Source organism: Populus euphratica, unplaced genomic scaffold, assembly GCF_000495115.2.
Source record: "Populus euphratica unplaced genomic scaffold, PopEup_1.0 scaffold114.1, whole genome shotgun sequence".
NCBI lineage: Eukaryota > Viridiplantae > Streptophyta > Magnoliopsida > Malpighiales > Salicaceae > Populus > Populus euphratica.
This window is the reverse complement of record NW_011499905.1, coordinates 572,426-584,435: the sequence shown is the minus strand read 5'-3', so window position 1 is coordinate 584,435 and position 12,010 is coordinate 572,426. Positions and strand designations below refer to the sequence as shown.

General features: G+C 30.7%; 1 protein-coding gene across 2 annotated transcripts; it reads right to left on the bottom strand.

The window, feature by feature from the left end:
• Positions 1-9,501: 9,501 nt before the first annotated feature.
• LOC105133317 (nudix hydrolase 4-like) lies at positions 9,502-11,583 on the bottom strand. Of its 2 annotated transcripts, XR_843755.1 has the most exons (6): positions 11,124-11,583; positions 10,584-10,689; positions 10,381-10,464; positions 10,151-10,279; positions 9,901-10,060; positions 9,502-9,660 (listed from the first exon to the last, which is right to left on the bottom strand). XR_843755.1 is itself a non-coding variant. In XM_011037258.1 (5 exons), exons 1-5 carry the CDS (start codon positions 11,300-11,302, stop codon positions 9,956-9,958), a joined length of 603 nt encoding a protein of 200 aa, XP_011035560.1. In that variant the 5' UTR covers positions 11,303-11,583; the 3' UTR covers positions 9,717-9,955. The 2 variants fall into 2 exon arrangements, 1 of the variants encoding a protein (XP_011035560.1); XM_011037258.1 differs by lacking the exon at positions 9,502-9,660 and having other exon boundaries at positions 9,717-10,060.
• Between the last annotated feature and the right edge of the window lie 427 nt (positions 11,584-12,010).

Genomic DNA, 12,010 nt, shown 5'->3' with positions numbered 1-12,010 from the left:
CAACATTTATATACAAATATAATTTTACAAAATCTAAAACAAACCATAACAAGTAAAAAATTATACATTCATATACCACAAGTTTGTTTGAGAAATAACAATAAAACATGTACATATACTAACAAAATACATATATTAAAAAAATTGACATTTAAATGTTAAAATTTAAAAAGATAGAATTACTTACAAAAACTGATACAATCCATCGGTAAATTAGAACACGGATGTTGTGACCATGAAACTTCAAAAAATATGACTTGTTGTGCGGAGAAGAGGGAGATTTTTTTTTTTTAGGGGTGCTGGTTGTTTGTAGTACGGGAGAGTTGTGATGGGAAAGAAGAAGGAGAAATAATAGAAGAGAGGGCCGCAGAGTTGGCATATATTAACTTTTACCGATAAATTCACCAACAGAATAATTTTGTATATGATTATGTTGGCTATTCTGATAGTAAACAAGGCACGTCACTGCATGGAGATTTCGGTTTGAATCTCTCAATGATTTTGTCGACATTTCAAACGGTCATATCACCGTATGGAGCTGCTGTTTGAATCCCTCGGTGAGTCCATCAGTACAATCACCCGCAAAAACCTCCACATCGACGAACCATTTTTTTTAATTCTAAATATTCTATCTATTATTCCGCCAGTAAATACCAACCAAATGTGTCCATCGATATATACCGGCGGAATTACGGATGGAAAAAATACCGTCGATAATTATAACCTCAAATTATCGACAGAAGTATTTCATCGGTAATGCCATTGGTATTAAGTGAATTTCTAGTAGTGAAAACTGAATACAAATATCAAACTGTAAAAGCTGAAGAAATGATGAAATACCAAATTTTACAGAAACGAAAAACAAAATACCATTTAAAAATATTAAGTCTTGTTCCATAAAACCTACTTTGATACCATATTAAAACAATTTAATTGACAAAGAAAATACAAACACAAAAGAGAAGGAGGCTAGAATTCTTCTTTGTTTATTTGTGAAAAGTACATCATTAAACCTAAATATAAAGAAATTATATATAGGTTAAGTTAAAAATATTATTTACTCTTAATAAATAAATAAAAATAAATATATTATTTAACACGTTGAAGATACTTGCAGGCGAAACACCAGCTGATCGACAACATGTTCATGGGCAACATAGCCTCCATAATACTGTTAAAACAGCCCTCCTGATTACGTTTCAGAGATTGTTGATCCTCTGCTGACAATCGATATCCAAGTGGGAGGTGAGTCAAGCAGAAATGGACTCCTGTTGTTTCTCTTCCATTCAACTTTCTCTATAAATGAATTATATTACAACTATAATATCTAACAGTTCGAAAGGGTACATCCATCTATACTGGACCAATCCTTCAATTGTTTCCCCGAATGGTAGATGCATGGGGAGATGCTCCATTGAGTAAAAAAATAATAGAAAGAATATCATCTCAAGTTTGCATAGTGTCTCGATGATATTCGTTTCAAGCCTTTGAATGTGATCAACATTCAACTTGTTGGAACATAAATCTCTAAAGAAATGACTGATCTCCGTGAGTGCATCTCATATCCCCTTTGGCAAGAAATCACAAAAAACTAATGAGATGAGTGTTTGCATAAACACATGGCAGTCATGACTCTTCATTCCATACAATCTGCATTCTTCTATATTAACTAGACTTGATATGTTTGAGGCATATCCATTTGGAAAACACAGACTTTTAAGCCATTTATAGACTAGTAGTTGTGTGTTTTTCTCTAATACGAAGCTTACTTTTGGTTTTGCGTCCCGTAACTTATCACAAACCAACTCCATATTTTTACGGTTACAAAACAAAACTACATCCAATCTAGCCTTGATATTGTCATTTGTCTTCCCCTTTACATCTATGACGGTATTGAAAATATTTTCAAACACGTTATTTTCAATGTACATGACGTTAAGGTTATGGTGGAGCAGATTGGTCTTCTAGTAAGGAAGCTCTCAAAAGATACTTCGTTTTACCCAATTATGGGTCAAACCAAAACCAGAAAACTTTTACTTACCTTATTGAAGACCAAACACAATGTCACTGTACTTTGATACGACATCATGTAATTCTTCACTAGAAAAACGCGATGGTGTAATATCTTTTTCAACTCTGCTAACAAAGAAATCTTTTCTATTCTTTATGTACCTATGATTATGTGGCAAAAAACGACTGTGATAGTAAAAAAAAAAAAAGTTTTACCTCTGTTTGTTAGCTTAAATGTCTTATTTTTTTTCATGTAGTATGAACATGCTAGTTTTTTATGCGTGCTCTAACTAAAAAGCATTTCATAAGCTACAAAATTATTGATAGTCCATATCAAAGCTGCCCTCACAAGAAAATTTTGTTTCATTAATATATCATAAATGAAAGCTCTAGAGGACCACAACTATGCTAACTCATTAATCAACGGTCAAAGACAAACATCTATACTCCGGCACGGGCTGCTCGGACTTGGTATGACCATAGATAAAAACATGAATTCTGGCCTCATACAATCCCTGATGGCAAGTTATAAACCGTTAGTATAACCGACTAACAAGAATAAGAAGCAGTAAATGACCTGAATTGGTTGAATTCGTCTGTACACACCTAAGATGCACGTTCCTTGATTCAGCTGAAAAGTGAGGATGCACATTATTAAAGAGTTTCTATGCTTCACCATTAGAAGGATACACTTTCACTCCAGCAACTGCATGATGTGATTGATGTCATGTCATGTGCTCAGCAGTCCTTGGTGATATAAATAACCTTTGCAGTTTATGTGTAATTGGAAAGTATCTAAGTTTTTTATATGCCACAAGAGTCTTTTCTCTACCAATTTTAGGTTTGTAACGGGAATGCCCACATGTCATGCACTCGATCAGCTTAACATTTTCAAGGTAGTATAATATGCAGAAGTTAGGACACATGTTAATTTTCTAGTATCCTAAACTAAGGGGTTTCATCATGGACTTGGCAACATATAAGTTCTCTTTCAGCCTATTTCCTTTAGGTAAAATGCTTCTCGTCTATTTGATAATCTTGTCATAACCGGCCTCACTCAACCCGTGATCTGACTTGAAGGTGAACACTTGTGCTATAACAGATAATTTACTATGGTCCGTATAGCCATTCCATAATGGTTCGTTAGAATCTTTCAACGGATCAAAAAACCTAGTTGCATCTGTATTAGATTCTTCTTCTATAATTGGAGATTGACTGACATTACCTTTATTCATTCTCATTGCATCCATAACCATATTCATGTAAGGATTAATTTGTCATTTGTCGCTTCATGCATGTTGCTAGCACTAGAAGTTGACCCAACCATCCTTTCTCTAATTCTCTTCTTACTAATAAATACTTCTCCGTGTGCATACTAACACCGGTAATTCTTCATAAACCCTTTGTGTAGAAGAAGCATCATTACAATATCTGGATGCATATACTTTTTATTTTGACACTTCTTGTATGGACATCTAATAAAACCATGAACAATCATCCTCTAGTAAAATTTATGGGAATAGATGTTGTGAAATTAATAAAACCATGAATCCCATTACAATAATTCATCCTCTGCAATCCTTAGACTGAATCTCGATACATCCATGAACAATCATCCATGACTTCTATCAAGCCTCTATAAAATTATAATGACAACATATATTAATTAACTATGTTAGGTAAATAAATTTACAAAAATATTGGTATATCTCAAGATTATCCAACAAACCAATTACAACTTCTCATAAATATTAAATATTATCAATTATCAATGTCCATACAAATTAATACATATAAAGTTACAAAAATTACAACTCTACAAAACCATTGATAAAAATTAAAACGGACCTGTTAAACAAGCTACTAATTATTTTAAAACAACACATGTAATTCGGTAGTTCAATAAAGTTTCAACAATTTATAAACAAATATAATTTTACAAAATCTAAAATAAACCATAACAAGTAAAAAATTATACATTCATATACTACAAGTTTGTTTGAGAAATAACAATAAAACATGTATATATACTAACAAAATACATGTATTAAAAAAAATTGACATTTAAATGTTAAAATTTAAAAAGATAGAATTACTTACAAAAACTGATAAAATCCATCGGTAAATCAAAACACGGATGTTGTGACCATAAAACTTCAAGAAATATGACTTGTTATGCGGAGAAGAGGGATATTTTTTTTTTTTAGGGGCGCTGGTTGCTTGCAGTAGGGGAGAGTTGTGATGGGAAAGAAGAATGAGAAATAATGGAGGAGAGGGCTGCAGAGTTGGCATATATTAACTTTTACCGACAAATTCACCAACGGAATAATTCTGTATAAGATTATGTTAGCTATTCTGATAGTAAACAAGGCACCTCACTGCATGGAGATTTCGATTTGAATCTCTCGGTGATTTTGTTGACATTTCAAACAGTCATATCACAGTATGAAGCTGCTGTTTGAATTTCTCGGTGAGTCTGTCAGTACAATCACCCGCAAAAACCTCCACATCGACGAACCATTTTTTTTTAATTCTGAATATTCTGTCTATTATTCCGTAGGTAAATACCAACCAAATGTGTTTATCGATATATACCGGCAGAATTACAGATGAAAAAAATACCGTTAGTAATTATAACCTCAAATTACCGACAGAAGTATTCAATCGGTAATGCCATTGATATTAAGTGAATTTCTAGTAGTGAAAACTGAATACAAATATCAAATTGTAAAAGCTGAAGGAATGATGAAATAACAAATTTTACAGAAACGAAAAATAAAATACCACTTCAAAATATTAAGTCTTGTTCCATAAAACGTACTCTGATACCATATTAAAATAATTCAATTGACATAAAAAAAAATACATACATGAAAGAGAAGAAGGCTAGAATTTTTCTTTGTTTATTTGTGAAAAGTTCATTATTAAACCTAAATATAAATATAAATAGATTATATATAGATTAAGTTAAAAATATTATTCTATTCTTAATAAATAAATAAAAATAAATATATTATTTAACACGTTGAAGATACTTGCAGGCGAAACACCAGCTGATCGACAACATGTTCATGGACAACATAGCCTCCATAATACTGTTAAAACAGCCCTCCTGATTACGTTTCAGAGATTGTTGATCCTCTGCTGACAATCGATATCCAAGTGGGAGGTGAGTCAAGCAGAAATGGACTCCTGTTGTTTCTCTTCCATTCAACTTTCTCCATTTGGAGCTTTCTTAGAAGTTTTTACACGCCCAGAGAACACAGTAATTGAGTTTGCAAGCATACAGCAATGGTTTGAAATAAACTTCACCAATCAAGCTTTTCATTACTGTCATGGCTGTGAATCTTGAATATGACTTGCAGCCTCCACAGCAGGGATGAAATTCATCTCGGAGTTCTTGATACTTGCAGCAAAGCATGCTCTGCATGTATTCTAGGAACTGATCTCATTTCTCTTTGAAATTAAGTGTTGAGGAGCAACATGTAAATTTCTCCACACAGGGGATGTATCAAAATACAAGAGTTACGATCATGATCAAGTCGATTGTCTTGGTAGTTCATTTAGAACCAGCAGAACAATTACGTACTGTGAATTCTTACAGCAACTTAAAATCCATCCTCATCTTCCAAAGCGGGTTTATTCGATGAAGCTCATCAATCCATCAGCAGATGTGCAACTGATTTGTAACCCATCTCTCGAGCATCGATGCCATTCAAATCAACCACGTTAGCATAGCAATAATAGTAATTATAATCATGAAACAATAATAGCATAGCAGACGAGATAAAAGTTTGAGAATTGTTAACCCTTTGTAACTATCTTTCGCTTCCGTATGGACAATGATATATCCACGTATAAACATATAAAAGAAAAAAAAAATTCCAGTCATGGTAATAATAACATAAGGTCCGTCCTCAATCGTACTAGATCAATTATTAAAATATAATTTAACTAATTAAATTATAGATTTATTTTTTATATATCATCTTAAATTATACTTTAAAATCTTAGAGAAAAATATATGTAACCTAACTCAAACATTTACAATATATATATATCTTAGTCCACCTGAACTAAGAATTAAATCACAAGTTAATTTAGATTAACTAGAATTACTCCAAGTTTTTTTTATAAAAAAATTTGAAATTTTATTATTTATAAAATATATTTTTTACTTCCTCAAACCGAACCAAACCTTAATTAACGAATTAACAAGATGATTTAATAAAATGAATTGGATATTATAAATATATTTCTTGTTATTGCATTTCATATTTCAAAATAAATGCAATGGTAAACTACATTTTACATAGATGGTAAACTCTATTTATTTTTTAATGTTTTGATAATTGCATTAAACATGTTTTTAAATTGAGATTGACATTGAAAGATTTTTAAAGAAATATTTGAAAAATTATTTATTATTCTGATAACATATATAATATTTTGGATGATGATAGGATGATTGTTGATAGATGATTGGTAAAGATGCATGGTTGATATTAATTAAAAAAATTAATTTTTGGTTAACAATGTTAATTATCGCTTAGAGGCTGTGAAGGGTGTAAAAATAATAAATATACTATTATTGGTTATTATCATAGGTGTGATTAATAGATAATAAAATTATTTAATGTGATGTTTTATTTAAAATATCAATAAAAACCATTTATTTGTATCAATTAATTCTACTTATTGTAAATGTATTAATATTAAGCATGTGATTAATAAATATTTAATTTAATTTCAAATGAATAGCATTCTATTTTTTTTTTTCAAAAAGTATCCCTAACCATATATACTTTTTAAAATAGAACATGATATGCTTTAAGGTAAAGTTACTTTTCTTTTTCAAAAGTTAATCAATAATCGAGTTTAAATTACTTACAATAAACTTATTTTAAATTGCTTTTGTTAAAGTAAAGCAATAAAGGCATGAAAAGTGAAGGACGAAACATGCTCAAATAACATTGTTCTGATTATGATGCTACAATAAAGAAGAGCATGATTTCTAACTATTCTTATAGGAATTGATTATGTTATATGTGTTTAAAGATTTAATATTCAATAATTCAATTAAATTTACCTCAATTTGATTTTTTTTCATTGCAAACTCGAATTGATTTGAACCAATTTATACAACATATGTATATAAATTTTAATATATGAAAGCATAAATCTTCAAAACATTTGATTTGATAAAAATTCTTCTACTATTTTAATGAAAGAAATACAAAAATAATATGTATTTATTAAGAAGGAAATAAAAGATAAATTGAAAAATATACAAAATATGATTTTTTTTTTAAGGAAAGATGTGTTTTTATTATTTTATATGACTTTTATTGTTTTTCTAACAAGCGATGATAGAAAATATGTTAACAAATGAAAAGATATTTAATCACCAAAAGCTCAAGTACAGTAATAATTATTTACAATAATTAAGACTATTATTTTCTAAGAAATATGGCTTATCAAGAAAAATATTAATCTCTTATTATTTTATAAATTATTATTTTCATTTTCAGGAATTTATTTTTTTAAATCAGAAAGAGCATTGCAATGTAATTTTTTTTAAATATATAATATACTTATATTGGTAAGATTGTCTATAAATTTTATTTTAAAAAACTACATTAATAATATAAGTTTCTTCTTTAGTTCATAAATTATTTCTCAATTACTAAAATAATGAATGCACATGATGCATGTGCCATAATAAAAACACTAAAATATTAAAACTTCTCATTGACTATTACATCATCTATATAATATTAACAAATTGTATCCTTAATTTGATTGTTTTTGTCAAGATAAATAAAATTTAAATATGTAAATAAATTGGGCATTTGTTTTATTAAGATCATTCTCATCAATTTCTTACGACAAAGGATTCATAAAATTTATGTTGATGTTTCTCTTGATAAATTTTCTGAATATTAAAAAAATTATTTAACAAAACAATCATAAATGTTTTATTTATTTTTATATTATTAATTTCTATTAACATCAAATATATATATATATAAACTGATCAAAATAATTAAATTCATAAAGGATGATATGTGAATATTACTATAGTCATCCAAAGATTTAACAAGAGTTTAAATGAAAACACTTAAGGTCATCGCCTAGTGGTTTTTGTGAGGAATTCTTTGTCTCAGCACTTAGGTTCAATCTTTTTCATGCACACATGTCATTTTCATGGTGTTTTATCTGTTTACTTAGCTTGTAGGATGTTCAATAAATTTAAAAATTAGTTATAGTACGTATAAACTGATCTGGATATCCAGGATTATAAAAAAAATCTAAATAAAACTATTTTTCACGCTATCCATTTTATATATTTATGCAATATAAATAGATTTTATCTGAATGAAAAAACTCTTTTGACAAAAATATTGTAATAATGATAGTAATTGTGGTAGAAAAAAATGTTAAATCTTATAACCATTCTGGGTTTCTCAAATTGTGAACATTATTACGAGCAAGAGAAGCTTCAATGCTTATTATGTAACTCATAAAATTCTTTTTTATGTCTTTCATATGACTATGCTGATGTGGTTTTTGATTGGCTCGGAGATTATACAGGATATGTTTGTTTTTATGTATAAAGGTATTTATGAAATTTTTGATATTTTTTACTTTAATTTTTTTTTTTTTTAAATTAACCTATATGTTTGTGTATGTGTGGACATCTTCGAGGGCAACTTGCCGTTCCATCACTATCAGCTTGCCTGGTGCTCTTTGTATCATATTGTTAGTTTCAATCTAACCATAACAACTCCATCAATATAGTCCACCGGAGGGGGGGGGGAATCGACCACTGGTCTCTGTCAAGCTGATCAAGCCATAGTAACTCCTCCACTACGGTTGGGCCATCAATCATAGAACTACCCTACCTATTCTCATCACAAGTGGAGGAGGGCTTTTTGACTTTCTGCCGATCCTTTAAGCCTTTCCAGCCTTCTGGGACTAATTCTGTCAGATGGTTCTTTAGAAATGGAACCCGGAAGGAAGATGCAAAACCTCTTGGAAACAGCAACCAAGACTTCCAAGGATATGGCATGGATCATAACTTTCCAGCGCATGTTGTCAAGATCCCAGTTGCGATCAATTCTAGGCAAGCCATTTTGTTCAACTGTCGTTTTAGACTGGTGTTTATAGCCCTTATCAATATCTGATGATCATCAGTTGATCCTCGGCAAAGACAGAGGAAGAGCAACAAAATGTAATGCAACAGCATGTCTAATTCAAAACGAAGTCATCTGGAGTGTTCTCTTGTATAATTGGTAGCGCTTACCAAGCTACATAGTGTTCCCTGAAAATTTGCAAAGACAGCAAACAATGATCATGCAGAGCCAGTGACTGTTTTTCTTTTTCTTTTTTTTCTTTGGTCTTGATAATGTTGATATTATTTTGTGTATATAATCGAGTAACGACTTGGTCTGCTAGGGTTTCGGTTGATTTGCTGTTTATGAGGTATTCTTACTGGATCAATGGCTGGTCTACCAAAGGAGCATTGTTATAAACAAATGAAGCAAAATCAATCTACAAATCTCATCATCAACCGCCTGCGTTATTCTTTATGCATAAACTGAAACAGACCAAGTCACCAAGCACTCCATCACCATGGCCAGCATTGGCCTGCAGAAACAAGCATTTGGCGTTTAAAGAATTGACAGGCTCGAAAGAATCAAGCCTGAAACCTATTCTAGGCAGTACAGAATCATGTTTATTCACTTAAAAGAATCAATGAATCAAAATTTGTACATCAACTAGAACGAAAAAGGAGCAACATTTGTACTTCATCTTGAAGATGCTCTGAAACCTATTCTATGTTAAATTTGTACATCAACTAGAATGAAAAAGGAGCAACATTTGTACTTCATCTAGAAGATGCTCTGAAACCTATTCTAGGTTGAAACTTGTTCCTGGTTTCCTAACTCTGTGCTTGGGGATTTAGTCTTCGTCGCCTAACCAACTCTTCTAAAGCATCTCGCATCCACCAATTATGGCATACTTCTCTAGCTTCATTAATAGAAACCTGAAAAAACCAGCAAATACATTGCAAAATCAGATCCCATTCTCTTCAACAGCTGCATTAACACCATCAAGGGATAAAAGTAACACATACCCATCTTCTTTCTCGGATTTTGCTCTCGGGCCAACTATCTAATTCTTCTTGAACGAGTAGAGGAAACATGTAGCTCTCATGCATTATGCAACTCCTTTTGCTCTTATAATACCATGGGCCTAATTTACCCTGTAAAGTCAACAGCAAATAACTTGATTAGTTTTCAGAAAAGAAGCATTGACAGAAACATTGAGAAGCTCTGATGCGATAATGGATTTGCAAATACTAACCTCAACAACACCAATCACTCCTGCTTCCTCTTCTGTCTCTCGCATCGCAGCCTCTTCCATAGACTCATCATTTTCCCATCCTCCCTGTTCATTACAACACGGAGACCATTAATTAAAAAGAAAAGGAAACGACTACATACAAGCATCTTAAAAACCAAATGATGATAGAGAGTCTCTTGCTGCAAGTAATATAATATAATTACCTTTGGGAACAACATTCCTTGACCATTCTGTGCACTTATGACAAGAACTTCTAATTCTTCAACCGAAGTTGGTTCTTGGCTTTTCTTGTATCTATATGGAATGCACCTGCATAAATTTCAAAACAAATTAGCAAACAAAGATCAGATGACAAATTTGACCGTTTACTGATACAAATTATATTCCATTAATTAATTATTAATTACCATTGAAAACCCCTAAAAGAGAAATCATTTCACTTTTTATCAATAAAATTAAATTTAAGCCTAGATTGACATCCTAAAACATCAAAACCATGAAAGATACAAAATTAAACGAAATAGATCAGAACTATAATTAAATAAACAAAAAAAAAATTCAAATTCAACAAGTTTAACAATGACCCCCATAAAAAATAAAAAATAAAAATAAAAAAAACCTCGAACTTGTGAAGAATTCCAATTGTTTGGCAGTATCATACAAACATAATGAATTAATAAATAACCCAGAAACGGAAAATATTAAAAAGAAAAGGAAAGAACAAAAAGGAGAAGGAAACTCACCCTACAACAAGGCGAAAGCCTTTCTCATACCGCTGTAGATTTCTTCCAGTACGAGAAACCAGAGAAACCATGGTTTCAATTTGCACAGGCAAAGATTTTGATGGGATTTTTATAAGAAAAGGGAAAAGAAAGTTTAGGAAACTTGTCAAGTTCGTGAGGTAGAAAGATAGGTTCCTCATGTTTCTCTTACACAAGAGATTCAATACAAGAATTCTGGCGAGGGTTTGTGCTGTTCGCGGTTCCCTTAAATTATATACACCAAATTTGGTTTTCTTCCTTCGTTCTTTTTTCGAAAACTAAAAATTGGGATTTTTACTTCTCTCGAAAGGGTTTTGCTAAAATTAGAGGAGGACTTATTGTTGTGGGAAACAGAGAGCATTAGCAAAATTGCAAGCAAAGAGTTCGGACAACAGTGCAAAACAGAGAGCCTGTGTGGATGAGAAACTAGAACGTTGTTTGATGCTATAAATAGAGAGTTTAAGTACGCAGAAGGAGAGGAAACTGGTCTAGATTTTATCTTATCAAGTGCGACAGACGCGCCCGTTAAAATGTTGAGAAGTTCCACGGTTAGCATACAAAATTCACAGTAATAAAAAGTCTTGATGAAATAGTAATTTTTTATTTAATATAATCATGATATTTAGTTAAATATTATATTTTTGAACTACTATATTAATTAAACCAGAATTAATAGATTGATTGATTTATAATAATTTATTAAATTAGGTGATTGATTCATAAAAAATCATAAAATTAATAAAATTAAAGACTTATAATAAAATTTTTAAAATCTAAATATTTTGTCGAAGTAATGATCCCATAACTATTTTAAAAAAAATAACCTTCAAAAACTCTTGTAATAATTTAAATATAATCCAACGGTTGAA